The 26,688-nt window shown below is 34.9% G+C and overlaps 1 protein-coding gene across 1 annotated transcript; it reads left to right on the top strand.

The window, feature by feature from the left end:
• The first annotated feature begins 9,414 nt into the window (after nucleotides 1-9,414).
• On the top strand, nucleotides 9,415-24,061 carry LOC141643155 (putative manganese-transporting ATPase PDR2). Its single transcript, XM_074452196.1, has 22 exons — nucleotides 9,415-9,634; nucleotides 10,137-10,482; nucleotides 11,574-11,666; nucleotides 12,256-12,449; nucleotides 13,278-13,350; nucleotides 13,468-13,640; nucleotides 13,715-13,886; nucleotides 14,147-14,251; nucleotides 14,334-14,444; nucleotides 14,525-14,611; nucleotides 14,736-14,918; nucleotides 16,345-16,395; nucleotides 16,490-16,615; nucleotides 16,783-16,862; nucleotides 19,388-19,496; nucleotides 19,989-20,117; nucleotides 21,099-21,164; nucleotides 21,254-21,325; nucleotides 21,428-21,579; nucleotides 21,785-21,896; nucleotides 21,985-22,101; nucleotides 22,555-24,061. Exons 2-22 carry the CDS (start codon nucleotides 10,234-10,236, stop codon nucleotides 23,665-23,667), a joined length of 3,567 nt encoding a protein of 1,188 aa, XP_074308297.1. The 5' UTR covers nucleotides 9,415-9,634; nucleotides 10,137-10,233; the 3' UTR covers nucleotides 23,668-24,061.
• Nucleotides 24,062-26,688: the final 2,627 nt, after the last annotated feature.

The raw sequence follows: 26,688 nt of genomic DNA, 5'->3' as shown, positions 1-26,688 counted from the left end.
TAACTTCTCTAAACATTATAAAAGTGTAGATGTTGGGTAAACATGACGGATAAAGCAACGAATTCATATTAAAATAAATAAATAAATAAAATGAGCAATATGAAGGAATTGAGAGAAATTTAAAGAAGGAATAGTTAGAAAATAATACTAATTAACCTATACCGTACCCGCTTGAAATCTATATATGATGCTCTATGCCCTAAACCACCCTATTCTGAAGCAATCAACTCACAATATCTATCATAATTGGTTTGATTATGTAACACCAAATCATCGAATGCGAGCTATAAGAGGAAAATGAGTGAGAAAAGGATGGGCAAGAGAAAGAGGAAAGGAAAGATAAGAATGAATAGTTCGAGGATAAAGTGGAGGAGGAGTATTATGAGAGAAAGTGAAGGAGAATTGAGAAAGAGGGGGGAGAAGGACGTGTTTGAGGATGCAAGGACGTCTTAGAGAGAGAGAGAGAGGGAATGAGAGAGAAGTAGGGGAAAGAGGAGGAGGAGGAGGAGGAAGGGGAAAGAGAAAAAGGGCAAGTAGTACGAGAAGAAAAGGGAGGAGGAGGAGGAGTAATAATAAGAAAAATGATTATAATGAGAAATTTAAAAAATTATAAGAAAACTCCACTTAAAAAATCTAATTAGTAAACGTATTGATTTTAGTTTTCATTAATGTATCAATTAATAGAGGCAATCGTAATCAGGATGTCATTTTCTTCTAATAATCATAGAGAGGCTAAACATAAGAGGCCGAGAAACATGAAAATAAAAGGGGAAGGAGGAATAAGAAAGGAAGCAAGGAGGATGAGAAGAAGGGTGAGGATCAGGTTTAGGAGGCGACAACACTAAAGAGAAAAAAATAGGGCAAAAGAAACGAACGAGGGGAAGAGGATGAGGAATGGAGGGAAGATAAGGAGGAAGGGTTAAGGGAAGTAGGAGAAATAGTAGGAAGAGAAGAGAAATAAGGATAATACGGACAAGGGAAAGGGTGAAGGTCGAGGAAGTGAACAGTACAAGGGGAGAGAATCTGATGTAAGGAAAGGGAAATGGAAAATGTGAACGGTTAGAGGAAAGAAAAGGAGGAAGAGAAAGGGAGGAGAAAAAAATGAATATATGGAGCAGTAGAACAAAAATGATTAGAGTAATAATAAGAGAGTAAGTGGAGGAGGAGGGAAACTGGAGGATATATAAGAGGAGGATAAGAGGCATGAAAGGTATAAGGGAGGAGGAAGAGGAAAGGGATGAAGATCGAGAGAGAATAAGGGGAAAGAAGAGGAGGTAGAGAGAGAAAAATGGATGGATGCGAACGATAAGAGGAAGGGGAATAAGGAAGGTGGGGAGGAGAAATGGGAAGATATGGAGGATCAGTACGAGGAAAAATGGGAAGAAACGTAATATAAGAGCACGTGGAAGAGGAGAGGAAGCGAAGTATATATAAGAGGATGATGGGGGTCAAGGAAGGTTTATGAGAGGATGAAGGAGAAAGTTAAGGAGGAGGACTACGAGGATGAAAGTGGGTGGTGGCTTAGGATGCAACGAAGTTGGCGAGAAAACGGAGAGAGAAATAGAAGGATGAGGGAAAGAACGAGGGCGAGGGAGATAAGGCGGGAAAAAATGAGGAGAATGAGTATGAAGGGTGAGGGGAGAAGGCTGAGAAGTATGATTGTAAAGGGAGAAGGAGAAGAGGTGTTTGAGGACGTGAGGATGTTGGAGAGAAAACGGAGAGGGAAAAAGGATGAGCAGTGAAAGGGAGAGGAATTGGAGAGGGAGAGGAATTTGGAAAAGAGGGAAATTAGGAAGGGGTAAGGAGGGAAGGGTTAAGGGCAGGAGAGGGAAGGGTTAAGGGGTGGAAAGGAAGGAGGAGGAATGATTATAACGAAAATAAACATTATAAAAAAATTCAACCCAAAAAAAGAATTTCCAAATGAACTGTTTCTAGGCATGTTAGCGTGGCATGAGACTAAGCGTGTTGTGTTTTCGTTACTCAACGTTCATTTTGTCTTTTCGCATTGTTATCGTTTTCTTTTGGTTTGATTGCCATGAAAAAAACCCAAACTATAAATAAATCCAACATTAATTTGCACATAAAACCTCAACAATCAATATACCTCGGTAATTTAACATTGACGGTGGCAGTACGCTTATCGAATGATCCTTACGCAATATAATAATGCAAAAGAATACTAAAGCATTTACTATATTTAAGAATAGCCACATTGAATATGAATATAGCTTTCCCGAAATTAGGATAGAAACAAGAAGCAAATGGAAAACATTAAGCAACTTAACAATCTAATCAATTATAGTATGGTGTTAATACCCTCAGAAAATTACACACAAAATTTTAAAGTTGGATTTAAAAATACAAAAACAAGAGAATTTGTACTTATAATTGTAAAGCAAAGTATATACACCCTCTATCCCGGTGATATGTTTACACTTTCTTTATTTTATAAGGGAGAAATAAAGCAAGTATAAACATATCACTGGGACGAAGGGAGGAAAATGCTAAAACAAATCAAAAGACGCTACTATGCTTAAGCAAACGTCAAGAATTAAAATATTTTGGGGTACCGCGCGCTTGCGCACGCGGTGCAACCAACTAGTATAGCTAAAAGCCCCACATAAGAACATCTTTCCTGTTCCTCCATGTTCATAAACGAAAATTACTTTTCCTTTTTTTATTCTCCACAACAACTATTTCCTCTTCCTAAACACCTGAAATAAGTAATAAACATAAGATTGTCATAGCATTGTCATAGCAAAAATTAACCTCACTCATGTGATAGCCTTAAAGTACTTAATTTGAGTTGCGACACCATACCTAGTTAGCTGGTCATTGTTCAATTGTTGTAACTTGGAAGTCCGCTCATCATATTACTGCTTTCTGTCGTACATCTGCTCATCCGTAATAAGCTTATTCTCCATACCTGCAATGCCGACTCAGTTGGCTGGGGCATATTCCTATAAACAAAACAAAAGAAATCCGTTAGTAAAGACTAAAGATTCAGTTTGACGAAAGTAAAACAACGTAAATAAATTTCATGGAATAAACTATTAAAAGCATAGGCAATAAAGATTCAGGGTTGAAAATAAGATGGTGGAGAGTTTTCTTTATATACTAAGAAATTTGTTAATGCCTTGCATTAGAATTCAACGTAAGATAGAAATGTGGATGATCTCTCATACTTTATTCTTAAATTATTATATATTATATTTAATTAAAGTAGGTAGTTCAGAAAAGGTGGACTCTCTATAATTACTCGAAAAAAGCTTCCTTTATTAATATAGACTAGACTAGATTTAATGCTCGGGCGATGCCCGGGCCAATTTGTAATATCCTCTTAATATAATGTAATGTAATAAAATTCTAAGGTCATGTTATTTTGGACTTAATTCTGCTGAACTGAACATACATAACCTGAACTGAACTTATATTAATTTAATTTTGACCGTGTTCTTTCGGTTGAAAAGAGATGAATTGATGGTGAACTGAACTAAAGTAAGAGGTATATGCCTTGTACTTTTGATTTATTTTCAGCTCATTTTAGGCCCCGTTCTTTTCGGCTAAAAAAAACTGAACTAAAATGAATTGAACTGAAGTATGAGTTAATTTGTGAAAAAAGAAATTAGCTGAATTGAACTGAAGGAAGCTGAACTGAATTAAATAGAGCTAAACTAAATTGAAATTATTTGAAATTAAGTATGAAAGAACATGGCTTTATAGAAAAATGGGTATGAATTGAGCTTAACTTCCTAAACCGAATTTATATTAGTTGAACTGAACTTATAGGAGCTTAACGTTTTCCAAACTGAAAATATAAGAGTTTACTATCCCTGGTATTTGACACATTGAACATGATAACTAAGAAATTATCCTATAAAAAAGTAAAAGTTATACTAAAAAAAAGATGACTAATTTAATCACTTGGATTGAGCCTTATTTATAACTCGTAGTAAAGTATTTCTAAGAATAGCACAAGTTTAATAAAAGTATCAATTTATAAAACTCAATACGTCAATATCTACTTCCACTCATAGAGTCCAATTTTTTCGTACACACTTTCGGGCAATATTAGCGTCATCAACTTCACTTAAATACTTAACATAATACATTAATATAGTTGGTGTACTGTATTTTAGTGATAAATTTTGTTAAAACAATTTAGGATGGCCCAACTTCTAATGTGATCAATTTTGTTTACTAATAGTATTTGAGTTAGAACTGTGTAACTAAGACTCTACAAAAGAAAATCCATACCATGGGTTGGCCGTAGGTATATGGACTTATGGAGTATTCATATTTGGTCTCAAGGATAGTGTTTTTGTTACTTCTATTGGTGTGTATGCGATTTTCTATTTACTTACTCTGATTGTTTTGCCTTATGATTGTTTTTAATAGCTTGTGTTTAAAACATTCCTTTTGTTGAATAATAATTATAAGATCTGAACTGGCTGCTTTATTATTTTATAGAAGACATATATTTGTTGTTCGGTAAACAATAATAAACTTAAATTAAATAAACAATATAAAGCTGATAAAATAATAAACATTATTGTATAAATTTAGTGATGTTCATGAGTACATCATGGAGACTTAGGATTTTAGGAATATTGACATGGTAATTTAATTAGCAAATAGCAACGAAAACAATTGAAATCAGACATCATATCATATATGTAAAATCTATAAAAATAATGAAGGCATAGAATATACTACATCTCTACATACAGTAGATTATTAACAATTAACAATAAAATAAAAATCGAAACGTGCGCGAGCCCTTACAAATTACAATGTTAGCTACTAGTTGGAAAGCCCGTGCGATGCACGGGGCTCTTATTAGGATTATTGTAAAAATATATTTTTAAGTAACAAAAAAATCCAACTATGTTGAATCATTGATGAGAAAAAAAATTCATGATTGGTATAGTTGATTGATGAATTATTAGTACTTTTACCGTAAAAATTTGACATTCAATAGTACTTATAACATCAAGTGATTTAGTTATAATATGTACTTTGCTTTTTCATTGTCGCAAGCACATTTGGTTTTTAATTCAATAAAAAAACGCTCTTTTTGTAAATATGGTGGAGCTCACCAAAATGAATCCTAATAACGGAAACAGACCTTTATGAGTCTTGTAAATTATTTTAACCTACAACAACTACGTAAAACTGAATGATGTTACGTAGAACAACAATTATCATAATTATATATAGTGTGTTCAAATAAAATGTTAGATCTCTTAAACATATTTTACCTTGATTATATATATTTACAATTAAGATTATTTGCTTCTTATTAACTTCTCCAATTCATTGATTATATAACCAGTTGTATATCTTGTACAATGTAGAATCTGAGCTTTGTGATAAAGTATCTGAGCTTTATGTTAAATAATATGAGCTTTATTAGAAAGTATTGAACTCATCCATTTACACATTAAAAACATGAACTTTGAATTAGCTCCGAAAAATACATATAAACTCGAATTCTTATACCTTGGTTGTACAATGCTTATGGTACAACTGGATGTATAATCCTATTTGTATAACTTCTCGCAACATCAAATCCAAATTGAATTCCAATAGAATTATTATTCTCTAAACAACAATAAAAAATATTTGTGATTCTATTGCATAGAATGCACGGGGAAACATCATTTATTAGTTTTATGACATCATTTAAAATCGTTGAGTTACCAAATAAGTATTTTATGGTTAGACTAATGTATTGACGACTCTGCAAAAGAAATACATAGGATCATTGGGAAGAGGACGTACATTTAGTGTGAATGTCCTAAAAGATAATAGGGAAAAAAAGACTAAAAGCAAAGATGTCAAATGGGCGAGGGGACGGGACGAAGGTAGGTTTTCTCATACCCATATTATTAGAAAAATTACATGCCCTTAGTTGTCACAAATAAAAAAAAATTCAAAACCATAGATCAACTTGTGTAAATCTTAAAATAGTTCGTTCCATAAAAATGTTATATTCTCACTTATTCTATAGTTTTCAAATATTTCTGATATTTTGTTTACCCATGTCTATCTAACACCCATGGTTGACGTGATTTAAAATTCAGTTTGATTCTGAAACTTTATTTATATTCGCTGTATCCAAGACAAAAGAGATATAATTGGATAATTGTGATATATTTTCCTTTTGATCAAATTTTTTTTTTGTTATTATAGGGTTAACAATTTTTTAATATGGAATGCTATTTATTTTGAACCAATTGCTTATTTATTATATTTCTCATGATTATGATATATACGTATTTTGTGTTACAATGTCTCATTGCTAATATTTATTCTGAACCAATAGCTATTTATTTTATTAATCAAGTTTATAAAATTAAAAATGGAACATGAGATTAACTCCTAACAATAGGTTCAAAAGTAAGTAAACATGGAGCCAAAAAAAATATCAAAAAGAAATTAATTTGATATTATGAAGATTAAGAGATCATGGAATTAAAAATCTCATATTTAGGCCCTGTTTCGAAAAAAATAAACTTAAATTTATCTAACCAAAATTTCATTTATGTTTTTTGTTGTAAGTATTTGGTGGATAAATTATTTACCAAAATAAGCGAAGCATGTGAGTAATAAGTTACCTGTTTTTTTTTTTTTTTTTTTTTTACATACTTCAATTTATAATATTAAATATGAAGTACTTACTATGTCCTTTTATGCCATATTATCAAAAAAACTATCTTACGGTTACTTTAAAAAGCAGTTTTAATTTAGTCAGTTAACTGATCGGTTCCGAATTTCCAGTTATCTTTTAAGCTCATTTTTTAGGTTTCAGTTAATTTTTATAATGAAATCTGAGATATAGTATATGAATAATGTGTATGACATTAATATACACTATAATTAGTTACATAGTGTATTTTGAGTATGTAGCACCTACTATTTCGTAATGGTTAGATTACTTGGATATATGCCGGGTGTTTTATATGAAATTTTGTAGTAGATGAAATTAGGTGATACTACTAATGCGTGAGTCTACAATCGATCGTCAATTCATCATATGAATAACACTCTAAGTTTTCCATTGTTACATAAGAGCTTTGAGTTGTTTAAACCCCCAAATTATACTTCAGTTTTTTTCGGTTTCATTCCTCCATCTAATGATCTCCACATTCTTATAGAAAGTAAATTAGTTAAACAAAAATAGTAACATATATAGATTAGTGAAATGTTTTATGTATTGATAATTTGAATGTATATAGAGGCATTTATGTTTATGATTTCTTTACACACACTCCAATGATTATTTAGTGATTACATTTTGATGAAATCGTAATTTATATTTCGTGTAATCGCGTAATATTACACTACATCATCTTAACATAACACTTTAATAAATAAATTAATCTTTTATCCGCCAGCTTCTTGAATTTTCATACGATAATACAAACTAAAAATATATGAGACCATAAGTTGGGGAAAATAAATACGATAACTTGAATTATTATGAATTTTTATTATCTATTTGATAATTTTAATTTACTTATATTAGGATATTTTTATTAAAATATATTTGATCTACTTATATTAGGATAATTTTATTAAAATTTGATTTAAATACTAAGAAATCTACTTTTATTAGGATAGTTTTATATATTTAACTTTTTTCGAAATCTACTCTTGTTAGGATTTCTAAAAAAGTTGGACTCTCTAATAACGCTCGAAAAGTTTCTGCTTTATATATATGTATTGATTCTTAATTTCATTAGTAGTTATACCTTAACTAATAAGGAGTACATTGATGAGCAAGTCTTCTTTAAGATTATCTTATATAAAAGTATTTAGAGAGAAATCATAAAAACACTACGGAGTACATTCATGAATAATAACTAAAAAAAATCGAAAAAGCAACCACCTCTTATGGAAGAGGAGAAAAAGGAACATACATCGGATATATTATCTCCAACTTTTTTGTTTTTAGCATATATGTAATTTTTTTGAGCTTATTACCTCAACTTTATTTGTTTTTTAACATATGTGTATTTTTTTTAGCATATTAAAGTTTATAAGTTAGATTTTAATTTTTTTTCCGTCAAAACTCAAATTTAACTAAACTTATATGTAATGTTTTTGAGTTTATTGTATTTTTTAGAGCTATATTTAAGTGAATAAACCCAAAAACTTTATAGTAAAACTCATAATTTTTAAAACAAAACTCAAAAACTTTATTATAATGCTCAGAAACTGTAAAATTGGAGATAATGCATCAGATGTATAATCCACTTACTGATATTAGAGTTCTCACGCTAAAACAACCCCAAAAATTTAAACAAATGTAAATATACCAAATAAAATTATCTATCTGACATTAGTAATTTTCTAAACAAAAATCACAATTATGCATGAAATTAAAAGGATGTTGACATCTATAAGCAACAATATAACTAAGCTAAATCTGTAGAGTATATATATACATTCAGTACCGAGTAACTCTCTTGTAAATCCATATTAGTAAAATATAGTGTGAGACCGTCTCACGTAAATATATTGTGACCCACTAAAGATATCAAAAAGTAAACTAATTAATTAATACGGAGTATAATAATAAAAATATGCATAAGGTCAAAATTTGCTTAAATATACTAACAATAAATCAATAATAACCACCTGGTGAGAGTTCTCTCACAATAAAAATTATTGTGAGACCATTTGATATGAGAATTAGTGTTCATTATCATGACAACGTCTTACTTGAGATTCCATCTTAGTAGAAGAAAAGCGTGGGTATGTGGTATGCTTCTTAGTTATTGCCATATATCTTCGCTCTTCACTTTATACGGACACCTGCAATTCAAAAACAGTATGATAAATAATCTTGAACAACATATAATTAAAGGGAAGCTATTAATCATAAATAATCACAAATAATGTAAACATCTCTAGAATGAAAGTAGTGAACTAATCACCAACATGACTCCAATATATAAAAAAAAGACGAGAATAGCTTAATGAATAAAAATATACGCATTGTGAAAGAGATGGGATAAATCCTATATTTTCCTACATATATACCCGTTTAGAAATTGCAATAAAGATGGTGTTTGTTTACAATTAGTATCCTATTAGAATGAGTTCACTTGTACCGTGGATAAATATTGGATGTTTTACTTTTTTTTTTAATGGGTAGTTAATTCTAAGTAGATCTATCTCGTGTTGTATCTTCAAGTCTTTTAATCGGTATCTAATAGTGCTAGTATTTTTTAATATATTTTTCGAGTTAATAATGATATTTTTTTTTTTTATATATTAGTCGGAAGTATTTCGGAAAGCTTGGACTCTTTGTAATCGCTCGAAAAAAGCTTCCTTTATTAATATAGATAGATAGATAGATAGATAGATAGATAGATAGATAAATATTGATTGATTTGGGTTCACAAACAATCCCATCTCCAATACAAGTATACAACCAACTGCCCAACTTTAACAAGTAACAAGTCGTTCTTTAACACAATTACTTGTTCATGAATTGTCGTGAACTAAATACTTTTTTTAATTAATAAATTAAGTGCCCTAATCTCAAAACCTGGGCACTGCAATTTATCCGATTGAAACTCTATATTTTGGTGAAAACCAAGTATTCAACACCTCATCATCGGTAAATTCTCTATCTTCCCTCTTTCGATCTACTTTAGATTCTTCATTTTCCTAATTACATGATCTTAAGGGTTTTCGATTGATCAATTTGCGAACTTTCAGTTATTTATCCAACTTTAATTGGATGTGATTGATCTACTAATTTTTTCTTGATTGCATTGTTATAGCACTAGCTGCGAAACCTCTTAATTTTTCGAATGAATTGATGTTATGATCAGTAATTCATTTGCTTTTACGACTCTAAACCCTAATTTTGAGATTTAATTACTCTCTATGAGGTGGTTTTACATTAATAATGTGTGAAACGGATCCCAATTACATAGAACATGTCACATAGATGTTTAAAATTCGTTACCAAAATGATCCGTTTTACAATATACTTGTGTAAGACCGCCTTATAAAGTACGCGTGGTTAAGATATATTTGATGTTATTGCTAGTTAGTTTATTTGGCTGTTATAATGAACTTCATAACAAAGATTGTTCCTTTGTTTATTGGATCAGGATTTTGTATAAATAATTCATCTGGATTCAATTTCACATGAGCTGGCATTGGTGAAATATTGAGTTCAGCCAGAAAAAGGAATCAAATTTTTGAAAGATGCCGAAATTTCATGTTGGAGGGAAAGTAGTTGATGGGGTTGATTTATTGAGGAAAAGGCGAACACCATGGCGACTTGATGTGTGGCCGTTCGCCATTATTTATGCTCTTTGGTCGGCCATGATTGTTCCTAGCTTAGACTTCACTGATGCTTTGATTGTTCTTGGCGGGATTGCAGCCTTCCACATCTTGGTCTTGCTTTTTACTGCTTGGTCCGTGGATTTTAAATGCTTCGTGCAATTTAGTAAGGTATGTGCATGCTTGACTTAACTATATCGTCAAGTGAATATTATCCTATTAAGTAGGTTATGACTTAACTATATCGTCAAGTGAATATCATCTGATTTAGTACTTGTATATAATAGAATATCTATATGTTGGTGTTATCAATACAGAATGTGTTTTGATACAAATGTGTAAAGCTATGCATTTTTCCAGTTAGCTAGGGGAAAGTTGCTTATAATACGAGACTCATGCGTGTGTAGGTTGCTATGTTACTCCAACTCTGTATTATACCTAGCTTACCCGTGCCTGGCACTAGACACTCCGGCATGGTTATGACACTTGACACTTCATTTTGAACCAAAAACAAGATATTTTTTTCCATAAAATAGACGAGTCTGACACCCACTTTGGGTACTTTTCATGGAGTTTGAGTAACATAGGCGGGGGAACAAAAGAGATAATTGAAGCTGGTAAGACCTTGATTAAAAGTAATCTTATTATCTTATCATCCAATCTCTTTCATAATTTCTCAAATCTTTACCTTAGCTTTATTCCACTCATTAATCCTACAAGATTTACTCCCAGAACAATGAGTCCTGTTGTGTCTATGGTGCTTACCCCAAATTATTGTGCGGCTAAGGGTTTCTTGTTGTCATTGTTATGTACCAAGTTCTGTTGTGTTGCATTGTCGAACTATATAAATTTATGCTTGACTATGTCACTGTATCTTTTTAAGTGAATATCTTATTATCATATACCATTATAATTCAATAACTGGACACTCAGATCCAAGCAAATGTCGGTTTCCTATCCTGCATGTCTGGGAGACATTTTGCTAAGTTTCGGTTGATGGATGAGCATTGGAATTATGTTGTTAACTACTTGTACTAGTCTACTGCGGTAGCCTAAAGGTAATTCATGATGCGTGGTAGTGGGCAGAGCATTCCTACTTTTTCGTAAAGTTCTATGGAAATGGATATGAATTAGGTCTCTTCTTATGTCATGAGTAACAGCGTTGCCCGTTGGTATTCATATATGATTTGCTGGTCACTGGTTACATGGTGATACTGAGTTTCAGGGTTCCTATATTTTTCTAATCATTTCATATTTTGCAGGTTGATAATATTCACCAAGCAGATTCGTGCAAAATTATACCAGCAAAGTTCTGTGGTTCAAAGGAAATTGTTCCACTTGAGTTTCGTAAAATAGTAAGCACCATTATTCCTATGAATTTTTGGTGTTCGAAAGTTTCGACAGATTTGTTAATTGCTTATTTTTCCTTCCTTTTTTTTTTTTTTCCTTATATTCACTATATTCCATCCAGCAATGTGCCACACGCCTTCTAAGAGTAGAATTTTGTGATAGGAGATTGAGTATCCTGTAAGGTACTTAAGCATCATAGCTCATGTAACATTTTAGGAGTGTGAAAAACTCGGTTTATGGCTCAAAATACTTCGGCAGAGGATTTTATGTTCTTTAATAACTGGATTGTGGCGTGTCTACATGATGCAATGGAGTACGAGTACATGGTAAGAACGTGTTTGGGAAGGAAAAAGAATTGTAGGACATAGTTTGGATATTTCGCAGACGAAAGGGATTTGGGACTTGGGAGCTAAATAAGGGATTTTGGATTTTGTTTTCAAATGTTGACACTTTAGGACTCTGTCGTGATACCTTACATGTTTTGGATGGGGGTTCTGTTTCCATATACAAACCTACTGGATACAGTTGCCCCATGCTGTGTATTCATGTTCTTATTTTACAATTTACATGCCATAACATGTGTTCCATTGGCAGGCAGGTTCCAGTAATGATGAAGAGGAAATTTACTTCGATTTCAGAAAGCAAAGATTCATATTTTCGATGGACAAGGAAACCTTCTACAAGCTCCCTTTCCCTACAAAAGAATCATTTGGATACTATCTGAAAAGTACTGGCCATGGCACTGAAGCTAAAGCAGTAGCAGCCACAGAGAAATGGGGGCGAAACGCGTATGTTTTCTTGTATAAATTTTGGATTTGAAGTCTTATGTAATTTGCTAAATTTGAACACCTCCACCAACAATGACTGCTAATCGCAATGATACTTCTGTTTTCCTCCATTTTGTTAAAACATCTCAAAACCTTCAGTTTTCCCTTGTGTAAATGCTAATGCTTTATAGTCTTGTTTTTTTTTTTCTCCTAAAGGTATAGCCTATTGGGTAAAAGTGATGTTGAATAGAATTGAAGTCCACATTATTCCTTTCTGTATCTTTTCTATTTTCCTTGATGGTTTGGCCGTGCTAGGGAAATTTTTTTGAACACCATATCTGGATTTTTCCTGGTTTAAGAGACAGTAATCCTTCTTACAGCAAATATGGAAAATTCATTTTTTTTTCAGCCATGGTTATATCTTTTAACTGATGGTTTATTTAGTTATGGATCATCTTCCTTTTATTTGCTTCTTCTTTATTTCTCATTGCACGTGTTCTTTTATCGGCCGATAGTGTTGTAGTCTTTGAAGATAAGTAATAGTTTTCGAAGTTTTGAGTATGCCGTTTTTCCTTGGATCAACCCATACGTGATTAGAACATTTATTATCTATTTTTGTACATAATTTATGTTTTGGTTACATCGCTGAATGGAAGTCTGTTGTAGTTTGGGCAAAATTTTATTCTGAAAATCTACCTTGTACACAGTTTCTCGTAGGATTTATTTTTACTTCAAATATTGTGGTGGTTCTGTGTTCAAATGACGCACGATGAGTCGATGATAACATATTTATTTGTTTATTTTTTCATTCATTTATTTTCTTTTACCTCATTTCATTTCGTGTTCCAGATTTGAGTATCCCCAACCCACATTTCAGAAATTAATGAAAGAGCACTGCATGGAGCCCTTCTTTGTATTCCAGGTTTGCTTCTTTCACTTCAGCTTCTTTTGGTTCAGTTTTCTTCTGGGTAATCTTCCACTCTCAGTGTCGCTTATGTACATCGTTTTGAAAAACTTTCATCTTGTATTATGTGGCCAGGTCTTCTGCGTAGGTCTTTGGTGCTTGGATGAGTTTTGGTACTACAGTCTCTTCACCCTGTTCATGCTGTTTATGTTTGAGTCTACTATGGCAAAGGCCCGTTTAAAGACTTTGACAGAGCTTAGGCGTGTAAGAGTTGATAGCCAGACCATAATGGTGCACCGTTGTGGCAAGTATGTCACTGTTTCACCTGTATTAAGTTTTTGTTGGTTAAATGGAGTATAGTTGCTCAAAACGTTGGTTGTAGGTGGGTCAAACTTTCTGGGACAGATCTTCTACCTGGAGATGTTGTTTCTATTGGACGGTCTTCTGGATTAGATGGAGAAGACAAGTCGGTCCCAGCAGACATGCTATTAGTAGCTGGAAGTGCCATTGTTAACGAAGCGATACTAACGGGCGAGTCTACTCCGCAGTGGAAGGTGCTGTTCTTTCCCTATATTGTTTATGTTGGTACTTGTAGTGATTCTAGCGACTTTATTGTTTGTCAATGTCGTCTTGGCATTTTGGTTGCTATTGGTTTATTTCAATGGGATCTTAACAAGATGCCAGTTTCTTTCTATAATCTTTTAAAGAATAGCGTTTGCTCAATATTACTGAAAAAAATCAGATTATAGATGTGTGGAAGCTTGTGCTAACAGAAAATCCTAATAGTTTTATTTTGAATACTTGGAATTTTTAGGTGTCAATCACAGGCAAATCAGTTGAGGAGAAGCTTTCAATTAAACGAGATAAAAACCACATGTTATTTGGCGGAACAAAGATATTGCAGCACACGCCAGATAAGGTATCTTTCTCGTATTGCTCATTTATTGCTTTGGACGCCAGCTCCAAACTTTTGGTCTGATCTGTCTGTGACTCTGTGTCAGTCTTTTTCTCTGAGAACCCCGGATGGTGGCTGTGTGGCTGTTGTCTTACGAACTGGATTTGAAACAAGTCAGGGGAAATTGATGCGCACAATTTTATTTTCATCTGAGAGGGTAAATGATCTGCACAGCATATGTTATTTTTCTACATTAATTTATATGGCGAAGTGTTAACAACCTAATTTGTGTATCAGGTTACTGCGAACAGTTGGGAAAGTGGACTGTTTATCTTATTCTTGGTTGTGTTTGCCGTTATAGCAGCCGGTTATGTGTTAAAGAAGGCAAGTTAAGCATAGATGATATTTTTAAGCTTTCCTGTCTTAGCAATCTTTAACAGGTTGTTTTGTATGTTGGTTCACTCTCAGTTTGTGTAATGCTTTCATCTGATATTAGGTTTTTCTGTAGGGGCTGGAAGATCCCACAAGGAGTAGATACAAGCTTATCCTCAGTTGTTCACTGATTATTACTTCTGTTATACCTCCTGAGCTACCAATGGAGTTATCTATAGCAGTCAACACTTCTCTTATTGCTTTGGCTAAACGTGGGATATTTTGCACAGAGCCATTTCGTATTCCATTTGCTGGAAAGGTGATGAAAGTTATTCTGATAGCTTGCATTCAGTTTACTACAGTACTTACTAGTGATGTCATTGTATCTGCAACCAATATGCAACTTTTGTTATTGGTTGTGGGGAATTTCATTGTCCTCGACTCTTCTAGAGTTGATCCTATAAACTTGTGCATGTGTCATATTATGGCCCTCTTATTTGTATTTCTATCGCAAAAGCATAATCTAAGCTTAAGCTATGGACAGTTTAACAGTCCTATTTCACCTTGGAATATATGTTAAATTTGTTGGTGTTGCAACTTCCAAGAACTAGGTAGCTGTTGGCCGCTTGAAGCCTAAAATTTTGTATACTTCCTTGGGTCCATTTTATTGTAAACGTATTCTGTTCTGGGCCATTCCATTTGATTCTATATGTTTCTATTTACGGCAAGTTATAAGTTTCCTAAATGAGAATTATACCCTCACCTCCTTTCTGAATCAAAACCCCCACCTCGCACTACATATCCTCCACCAACCTCCAGCTGGAGCTTGGTGGAGGATTTGTAGTGCTGAGGTGGGGGTTTAGATTCATAAAGGAGGTGAGGGTATAATTCTCATTTAGAAGAGTCGGAATAACATAGATCACCATAACCCTACCTCCATCTCTACGGCTCCACCCATCCAACTCTGCCTCCACCAAAACCAGACTAACATCCATATCACCACTGTCTTACCACCTACCAGACTCGCACCCTCCGTCCACCCACCTACCTCACCCATCCCTTCCAACGCCGGCAAAGAGGTTATGGTGGAGTGATGGACAGATTTGGGATCTGTAGTGTAGTTTTTTTGTAATGGAGGGTAATGGATAAGGTTGGTGGTAGGCAAGGGTTGGTGGTGCTTGAAAAAGGTGGTGGCTGGCATTTATAATGCGGGGCGGAGGATCAGCATTCTTTGGTGGAGGTAGGTGGTGGTCAAATGAATGGCTGTAGCTCATGGTGGTGTGCGTCAGAGGATCTTTGTTCTATGGTAGAGGTAGGTAGGTGGTGGCTGATTGGTTGGTTAGTTAGGGATGGTGAAGGAGGGCTGTGAAGGTTAGAGAAGGTGGGTAGTGTAAGGAGGTTGTGGTAGTCGTAGTGGTGCAAGGAGGAGCAAAGGAGGTGTGGCTAGGTGATGCCGTGGTGGCTAGTGGGGATGATCTAATCTGAGGTGATTTATGGGGGCATCTTGTTGCGTAATGACTTTGCCCCACATGTTTTAAATTTTAAGCTCTCTTAAAATATCGTGCAGAAAGCACACATATACAATCTATTGGAACGGAGGAAGTATATCCTTTGGATTTGCTTCCGGGATTATTGAGTTGCTTTTGGAAGAAGCTAAATTAGAGAGACGACACAGTCTCTTCTTTACCAGATGGTGAGCATTTTTATTATGCTGGCTGATTCTCTTGCTTTCTCTTTCTTTGCAGGTTGATATTTGTTGCTTTGACAAGACTGGAACTCTCACATCAGATGACATGGTGTGTCATCTGTTGTTAGCTTGACATGTTTACTAATTACTAGAGTACTAGATTATTAGAACTTTTAAATGTTTATTTTTCCTGACCCTCTTAGGAATTCTCTGGCGTGGTCGGGTCAACTGAAAGCATGGAAATAGAGTCAGATATGAAAAAGGTGCCTGGCCGAACGCAGGAAATTCTTGCTTCTTGTCATGCGCTGGTCTTCGTGGAGAATAAGCTGGTAAGCTGTTTTTTCGCTTTGACACATTCTGTACCCCTAATTTATTGTTTAAAATACTCTTCGATAACTTTTAAATTTACAAGTCAGTGTTTCAGTGCTCATAGATCCATACTAGTATGTTCATATTGCATTGGTTGTTGACGTGTCTCTTAACATACAATTTTTAGGTTGGTGATCCTCTTGAGAAGGCTGCGCTTCAGGGAATTGATTGGACATACAAATCTGATGAGAAGGCCATGCCGAAAAAGTAAGAAATATTTTTAGTTCTCCAGCAATGTTGTATTAGAAAGCCTTCTTTGCGATACTTATGTTCAGCTTGTTCTTTTGGAAGAAAACCTATTCATTCTTTAGAATATTAAGTTTTAATTGATAATTATCTCTTATTTCCTACAGTATATTATTTGTGATGCATGTAAAATCTTTCAGATATTGTTGTTGGGGTCTTGGTGATAGAAAAACTTTACCTTCCTTTGTTTGCTGTTTATATAGTACAGTGATTGATTGCATACATTTTCTGTTTATTTTGAGTTTCTACCCCTTTGACTTATCATGGTCGCCTTGATGTCTCGTAGTACTTAAGCATCACCCACTTGGTGTCCCATTCTCGATATGTGTTATTAATAATTATATGGGATATTCTATATGGTACCCCTCAACTTTTCGACTTTCTACATGGTACCCCTATAATTTAGAAAACACACATGGTACCCCTATACTTTGTTATTATCACTAAACGTAACCTCAAACTTATTTTCCGTCAACTTAACTCTATTTTAGCTGTTAAATGATGACATGGACGCTTATGTGGCAGTGACTTGGATATGACATGGCACTGAGTGGAAAAGCACATAAGAACCTTTAGCTTGCTGAGTACATCATTCACTCGTGTCCTCTCATTTTCCTAGTTTCATTTTCATCTCCTTTTTCCTGTTTCAACTTCATATCCCTCTTCTCAACTTCATCTCCTTCCTTCAACTTCATCTCACTTCACTACCTACGCAAAAAGTAAGTTAATTATTGCCTTCTATCTTTTGTTAGTTGACGATCAAAATAGGTTGATTATCTCTAGATTACATCGCATGTTGGTCGTGTGTGTTACCAATGTTATCCCTTTAGTTGTTTGATTAGTTTGTCTTATTCTAAGATTATTTAGTGTTAGTAATACATTTCATGTAAAACTTCATACTTGAAGTAAATTCAATAAGCTCCTTCAACAACTCATTGATATCTTCATTCATTCCAACACTCATCACATCTTCATCATCATGTCCACATCGATTTTTGAAAGCCTTTGTAATGATGACATGGTCTTCCGATAACCACATTACAAAATGATTACAATCTAGGCATTTGAAGCTTTTCTTGGGTTGTTAACAGAACCCGATATCTTAATTACTGCATTTCTACCCCATTGATTGCAACATTGGTTCCTAAATTCAATACCGTTTATTGGTAATTTTTTTCAAGAGGATGAAGAAGACATGAGAGAAAAATGAATGAATAAAAATACAGGAAATGAAGGGCATGGAGGAGAACACAAGAAGGAAGAAAGAGGAATGAAGGATAGATGAACTGGAAATAAGAACATTCAAGGGTATTAAACAAACAAATTTTGGAGGGAAATGAAGGAAAGTTTGGAGGGAAATGTAAGGGAACTAAACAAATAATAAAAGATCCACATAAGCAAACACATAAGCGTCCATGTCATCACTTAACAGTTTAAATGGAGTTAAGTTGACGGAAAATAAGTCTAAGGTTACGTTTAGTGATAATGACAAAGTATAGGGGTACCATGTGTGTTTTCTAAAATGTAGGGGTGCCATGTAGAAAGTCGAAAAGTTGAGGGGTACCATGTAGAATATCCCTAATTATATTTAAGGTGAAGGTTCATCCGTCGATCGAGTATCATTCCCTGACCTAGTATTTCAAGATAGATAATGGAATGCCAAATTAGTGAAGCTTTTGGTGTTCACCACTTTAGGATTATTTATTACTATTTTTGTACAATAGCCGTGAGGACAGGAAATTGCTTTTTTTTTTTGGGATATTCTCCCGTGTACCCCTCAACTTTTTCATTTTCTAAGATGTACCCCTCTTTTCTTGCAAAAAAACTTTGACCGTCAATCACTCTTCGCTAAAAGTTCAGAATATGATAAACAGTTTTTTCAAATTGACCGTCTTCAAGAGGTCTTCAGTTTGAAAACGAATTCACCGACGTCTCAACTCGTAGTCGGGAATTATGGCCGCTCAAAGTTTATTCGTTAAGAAAGGTTTGACCAACCATAACTACCGCCTACGAGTTCAAAAGGCGGTGGATTTTTTTTTTCAAATTCAAGGCCTTGACCGAGATAATGTGTTTGAAAAAAGAAATTACCGTTTTCTGAACTCGTAACAGAGAATTATTGTCTGTCAAAGTTTTTTTGTGAAAAACAAGGGGTACACAAAAAATGAAAAAGTTCAGAGGTACATGAGAAAATATCCCTTTTTTTTGTTGGACTATTTGTCCCAGTGGCAACACCAGTGGCATGTTGCCACTGATGAAATATATCTGTCATCAGGTGCTTAATATGGATGGATAGCTAGTACTAGAGTTATAGCCTGGCTAATTAAAGTTGCAATAAATTCGAGTTATTTTCTAAACCAAAATTAATCTCCTGGTTCGTGTTGGTTTATTACTTATATATTGATATTTACTGTGTTTTGTAATTTAACATTGCAAATTCTTCTGAGTCTTAAATCCTTATATCTGATAGGATTTCAACAATTATGCAGGGGAAGTGGTAATCCAGTGCAAATTATCCAGAGGCATCATTTTGCTTCACATTTAAAACGAATGGCAGTTGTTGTACGTGTTGAGGAGACTTTTTTCGCTTTTGTGAAGGTTAGCTTTCAGACAGCCTCTCTGTGCTATTTTTGTAGAGGAAGCCTCTCCATGTTACTTTTATTGGCTTGTTCTGCCCCATTTTAGATTTTCATTCAGTCTTTCATGGGTTAATAGTTTGTGCCTTTGTGATTGAAAGGGGCTGATGTTATACCAAAGTTCTATAGGACTCAAATGGAATGACTGTCTTTTATATCCCAATTTAATATAGCATTCCTTGACTAAAGCATTTGGACATGACAAATAGTTTAAAGCCTATTTAGATTTGTTTGTCTGAAATTCTAGGGTTTTCTTGCACTTGAGTCAGTTTCACTTAAATGAAGCACTTTAGTGAGAGACATTTTTTTAATGTCATAATTGTAGGTTTGTGTTTTTTCTTTTAGAAGCACTTTTTGATGTGGATAGTGTTGTCTTATACTCTTATCCGAGGACTCTTAACCTCCTACCACTTTGTTGCTTCCCCTTATTCATTTTTTGTTTTGGGAGTCACAGGGAGCCCCTGAAACTATCCAAGAACGGCTTGCCGACCTGCCGGCCTCATATGTTGAAACCTACAAGAAGTATACTCGTCAAGGGTCTAGGGTTTTGGCTCTCGCTTACAAGCCTCTTCCAGAAATGTCGGTAATAAACATCTTCGTTGGTCTTTAGTCACTTGGATATATATGACTCAGTTAGTTATCATCGAATTATTGGTTTAAGCACTGTGCTCGTCAAAGGATATTCTTGATTTCTTTTTTACTGCTTTGTCTTATTGGAAGTCACCTGTGCTATCCTCCTTGGAAAAAAATTGTTCATAACCAAAACAGATAAGTTCCAGTCTGTTGGAGATTTGGAGTAGCAATGTCGTATGCTTAACACTTCATTTGGAGGAAGGGATTTCTAGAGAGCGGGGAAGGGAAAGGGAGGGAGAAAATTCCTATGCGTAGATGGCAGAATGGGTTGGAGGCAAATGGAGGGAGGGGGAAATGAAGTGATCCATTTCCTTCCTACGAGCCAAATTACAATCCTTCCCAACATAGGAAAACTCCTCCTGTCCCTTTCTGTCCCCCTCCATCCGACTTTCCTACCCTTAGCCCACGTCTATCCAAATACATCTCTCTCTCCCTCCCTCTTCCCCTCCCTCCCCGTCCCCATCTGATTGGACATTCTGATTTGTACACTTAAGGTTCTGGTGTCATTCCTGAGCTGTATCGTAGAGGCTGTTCAGGTTGAGGGATTATCAAGTGTGTTAAATTTTGCCTTTATATTGTTCTAATATGCCAATATGGCCTCAGAGTAGTTTAATTTCGTATGGGACTCTGCTTTCCCCCTCCTGACTATTGTCATTAAGTGGTTATTAGAATTGTGGAATGATATTATGTACCATGGCAAAATGATATTATGCAACCTATCTTTGATCTTTATCCCGAGCAATTTTATAATACTGAAATAAAGGAAGTTTGAGTATTTTGGACTGATAATATCATTTTGCCATGGTACATATTTGACCATTAACATGAGTTGCATAATGGAAACTTTTTCACCACTTGCATATCAGTTATATTGATATTGTCACATTTGTTTATATACCATAACTGTGGGTATGTTGCTGACTACTTGAAGGTTAGCGAAGCCAGAAACTTGGACAGGGATGTGGTGGAGAGTGGCCTTGTATTTGCTGGTTTTGCGGTAGACACTCTTATTTCATTCAAATGGTAATTTATGCTTCCAGAGTTTTATCTTAGTTGGCCCTGAGTTGGTGAGTTTTTTCATTTCAGGTATTTAACTGCCCCATTCGTTCAGACTCAGCCTCTGTATTGGCTGAACTAAAAGGAGCCTCGCATGATCTAGTAAGGGAGCTTTCATTATTAAATATTTAAAAATTCTTGTCTAGGAGTAATTTTAATAGCATAATGACTTCTTGCTGGCGATGGATGGGGTATCTCTTGCAGGTGATGATAACTGGTGATCAGGCTTTGACAGCTTGCCATGTTGCTGGCCAAGTGCATATTGTTTCCAGGCCGGCTTTAATTTTAACTTGGTCTCAAGATGGTGGCAGCTATAATTGGGTCTCTCCGGATGAAACTGAGACTGTACCCTTCAAGTGAGCACTTCTCTTTCTTCTGCCCTTTTATCGCCTGCACTTCTCTTTCTTTTCCATTTTAGGGGTCTATCTTGTAAAGATAATGTCGTTATCTTGTGCTATGATGTAATAGACTAATATTAGCATGTTTATTGCTTTAAGCTTCCTCTAAAGGGTACCCTCTTTCTAATTTAAGTAGTTTTGATAAGATTAACATCATTTGCAGCGCAAACGAGGTTGAGCTCTTGTCAGAGACACATGACCTTTGTATAGGCGGTGATTGCTTTGAGATGCTTTTGCGAACATCTGCTGTTGTACAAGTCGTGCCTTTTGTTAAGGTTTGTTAGATTATTCCTTTTGATGAATTAACTTTGGAGAGCAGATAGAGTCACGGAATTTCATTGCAGTTCATTGTCAATGAATCAGATTTTTGCTAGGGTTGCCCCTGAACAAAAAGAGCTAATCTTAACCACGCTAAAAACTGTGGGAAGGATGACACTAATGTGTGGTGATGGTACCAATGATGTTGGCGCTCTTAAGCAGGTAATATTATGACACTAAGGTTAATAATCACTTCATCCTTTAGTATGCTATCTACTTGCCTAACGATCCACCGCCATGTTAATAGTAAAATATTCCCTTGGGCTCAATGTACTCCCTAGCTCCCAAGTCTCTTTAAGAAATTTCTCCTGTCGCCTGCCTAATTGATATCTTTGCGTTTTTCAGTATATATGAAGTCTATTTTCTTCCAACAACTTTCACATATTTTCAAACTATTTCCCTTACCTTGAAAATTGGAATAAGGAATGGTATAACACAAATTATATATTCATTTGCATGTATTAATTTTCATGTTTCCTTCGGTATTTGGTATTCTTGTTACGGGAAGTCATGGAAAGATAGTTTTGAAGAGGTTCCAGTTTCTTTACCTTCTGAATTCAAACTCATGTAATACACCAAATCTGATAACCGTCATTTTTGGCTGTATGGTATTAGGCACATGTCGGAGTGGCTTTACTGAACGCGGTGGCTCCAACCAAAAGTATCGAGTCTTCTGAAACCGACAAAAACGAACTTAGCAAATCAAAGTCAAAGAAACAAAAGCTTCCTGCAGAAAACAGGAAAGCCATTAGTGTAAATGGCGAAGGCTCATCAAGGAACAAAAGTACTTCAAAAGCTGAGTCCTCTAGCCAGACGGCTGCTGGTAGCAAGGCTCTAACACCTGTTGAGCTTCAAAAACAAAAGCTGGAGAAAATTATGCAAGAGATGAATGAGGAAAGTGATGGTCGTTCAGCCCCTATGGTCAAGTTAGGGGATGCTTCAATGGCTTCACCTTTTACCGCAAAACACGCTTCGGTGGCCCCTACTATAGACATCATTCGTCAAGGTCGGAGTACTCTTGTAACCACCCTTCAAATGTTTAAGATCCTCGGCCTTAACTGCCTTGCAACTGCTTATGTCCTCAGTGTCATGTATTTGGACGGTGTCAAGCTAGGTGATGTCCAAGCAACTATTAGTGGTGTCTTCACGGCCGCCTTTTTCCTATTCATCTCACACGCCCGACCACTTCAAACCCTCTCCGACGCCCGGCCCCACCCCAACATTTTCTGCTACTATGTCTTCCTTTCTTTACTCGGACAATTCTCTCTTCATATTCTCTTTTTAATCTCGGCTGTGAAGGAGGCAGAGAAATACATGCCTGATGAATGCATTGAACCAGACTCAGAATTCCATCCCAACCTGGTCAACACGGTTTCATACATGGTTGGCTTGATGCTCCAGGTGGCCACATTTGCAGTCAATTACATGGGTCATCCCTTCAACCAGAGCATATCGGAAAACAAACCTTTCCGCTATGCCTTGGTTGCAGCCGTTGGGTTCTTTGTTGCCATAACTTCTGACTTGTTCAGAGACCTTAATAACTGGCTGAAGTTGGTTCCCATGCCGAAATCCCTGAGGAATAAACTGTTGATTTGGGCTTTTCTTATGTTTTTGTGCTGTTATGCCTGGGAGAGGTTTTTGAGATGGGTTTTCCCTGGGAAAATGCCTGCATGGAGGAAACGTCAAAGACAAGCCGTGGCTAACTTGGAAAAGAACAAGAATATTTAGATTTTTTGTGAATGGTTTTACTTGATGATACATGGTGCATCATTGCAGTGCCTTGATCATCATCCAAAAGGCAGGTATGTAACAGTTTTTTATCTTGTTAATTCTAGATTATCATTGACAGTTTTGTTAGGAAACGCTTTCCCTAGTACGGGATGAGAAATTTGTAAGATTTTGGTTTTTGAGGCAGCCTTAAATTTGGCAGCCATTATCAAAAACCCTTCTGAATGGCTCGTTGATTAGTTAGTTACTGGGTATCTCAACTTTTTTTCTCGCAAGATATAATGAAAGCGTAGTATTTTCTTTTTTATTATACTGTTTGTTCTGCAAATGGTCGTTTGGGCCTAATTTCATATTTTATTAATGTGATTAAATGAAGCATTGATGCTTTACTTTAGTTCTTTCTGCATTTGTTTCAATTGTGATTATATATTGTTGGAATACACTGCTAATTGATGTCCTCGCTAAGAGCTTGGGAGACTGGGTGATGTCTACTTCTTGCCTGATGGAGGAGAGTGCTATTTTCCGATTATTGGTGGATTTTTACAAGGCTCCGTATGGTTCGATGGAAAATATTTTCATTCGATTGTTTTTTTTTTTTTTTGTTGTTGTTGTTGTGGTAAATGAGTGTTGAAAAGAAAAAAATAAGGGAGGGAGGAGGAATGGATAATTTGACAGCGCCCTCTTGTCTAGGATAGCCAATGGGTAAGGCAAAGAGAGGATACCGAATTGCCCTGCGCCCGAGTGAGGCAATGGGTAGAGTATTTGGGGGTGGTTTGACAAGAAATCGGGGAATGGGGTCCTAAGATTCAAAGTACTGCTCATGCTAGCAACTTTGTCTCCACATCGCTGCTACTCTCTCTAGTCTCTACCTACTTTTTTGTTACAAAATCTTGGTTAAGACCGTCTAACTCCTAAGCTAGGTTAACACTGACTAAAGGCGGTTTTAAGCCAGATCCACTTTATTTTTGGTTATGCTATTATCTGAGACGTGAGAGCGAATCGTTAGTCTTATCTTATCTTCTCCGCTATTTTCTTCTACACAGGTCCGTTTGATTTATTCTACGTGCGTTATAATCTTTAATGGGTCAGGATCTACTATGGGTTTTTACTTTTTAGAGTTCGCTATAAATGAGAAATAGAATGTGTTGGGAAGTATAGTATGAGTTATGAGTTGCGAGTATTTCTTTCTATTTCTCATGATTGAATCTTAAATGTATTTCCTTAAATGATTTCTTAAGGGTACATGTTAGAAAAACTGTTATTTTTATTATGTATCCAAGTAAATTATATGTTGAGTTATTTTTCAACTCCACTATCACAACACGACAATATCCGTTTTTAACATAAGAAGGTAAAAGGACGAGATTCGGAACATAAGATGAGTCGGATTTTCTTTGTTATTTATGATCAGTCTCGTATGATGATAACTCCAGCAAGTACCTAGTTTTTTCTTATTTTTTTTTTTTTTTTGGTTTTGACACCTAGCTTTGTTTGTTGTTTTATCATCAGTGTGATTTATGAACCTCGTCTATCCTCACCCTCTTATTTTCCTCAAAATCTTGTACCTGGATTTCTAACACCTGTAGGGCACTAGGGCTGTAATAATAGAGCTATAAATTTTGTCATGTAAGAACGTCATATGACGTACAACAGCCTTGCCATTTGTATTATCACAAATTCTCATTTATGACAGCCGATATGCATCACACGCTTATGATAAGTCAAATAAAACCCAAATGAGAGGATAAAAACAAGTCATTTGTGATTCCCTATGCATTCTACTTTTTGTCTTATCTACCCATGTGGATGATACTTGACCCGTCACAAGCTTTATTCGTCACAAGTGAGACCTATTGTTATATTATTATTGTACCAAGCAATATCTGAAACTCAATTGTTTAAGACGGAGTTTTTCAGTTTACAGTTAAAACGAGTCATATACTCCCTCCCATCCAAACCAAAGGTAACACTTACCTTATTCGGACCATCCAAACCAAACTACCCATTCCTTATTTGGTAAAAAACATGACTAAAGACCCCTCATACACCCTTATTATTTACAGAAAATGCCATCATATTTGTGGCCCTCCTTTAATTAAGCTACAAGTGGTCCTACTTTAATTCCAATATTACCCTTACTTTTTCTCTATTTTCTTAAAACTTGTGCTCCCTCCCATGTTACCTTTGGTTTGGATGGGAGGGAGTATTATCCACTTGACATAAAAAAGACAAAAGAATAGAAGAAGTTTGTTCTCATCTGGTTATATAGTGTAGAACTTGACTCGTTTTAGTTATAGAAATAATACCTTCATCTTAAGGGAGATAAACTGCTAAAACTCAAATGTCTTTTATAAAATAATTACTCATGGACTGTGTTGTATAAGTTGATAATTAGGTTTGTGACCCGTGAAATTCACGGGTTTATCTGTTTTAGTTTTGATATTTTTATCGTATTGTTAATATTTGTTCGAGCAATTAGTTGTTGATCCATTTAAAAATATACAGTCTTGAAATATATAGAAATTAGTTAGTTAATACCTTATTTCTTTGTCAACTTTGGTTTATTTTTTAAAATCGAATCCTCTAAGTGACAATGTGGTATAAAAGACGACTCATTATATATACGTGTATTTTACTCCGCAATATATAAAGTGAGTTTTTTAAATATTAAAAGTTGAAACCATCCATATATAATAAATTCCGTATGGAAAAATCTTCAATGACGCCTTATAAGGTTGTAAACTCAGTACCTCAGTATAGTCATCTCCAAATTATTTCCAGACATCTCTATCAACTCTCCCATAGAAATATCTTTGAAGTCTTATCACCACGTGCATACTTCAAATATTATTTACATCCGAAAAACATTTAGTATATCGATAGAAAAATATTTCCTCCATTCAACTCTACTCTACCACTTTGGTTTTTGTACATTATTCACAAACGAGCATTTAATTGCAATTTTCTCTCAATACATAAGTGAAAATATATTCATGTGGGATTTTGTTTGATTCGTCTTTA

The sequence above is a fragment of the Silene latifolia genome, chromosome 2 (assembly GCF_048544455.1).
Source record: "Silene latifolia isolate original U9 population chromosome 2, ASM4854445v1, whole genome shotgun sequence".
Taxonomy (NCBI): domain Eukaryota; kingdom Viridiplantae; phylum Streptophyta; class Magnoliopsida; order Caryophyllales; family Caryophyllaceae; genus Silene; species Silene latifolia.
The sequence above is the reverse complement of the archived record's forward strand: the minus strand, read 5'-3'. Positions and strand labels throughout refer to the sequence as shown.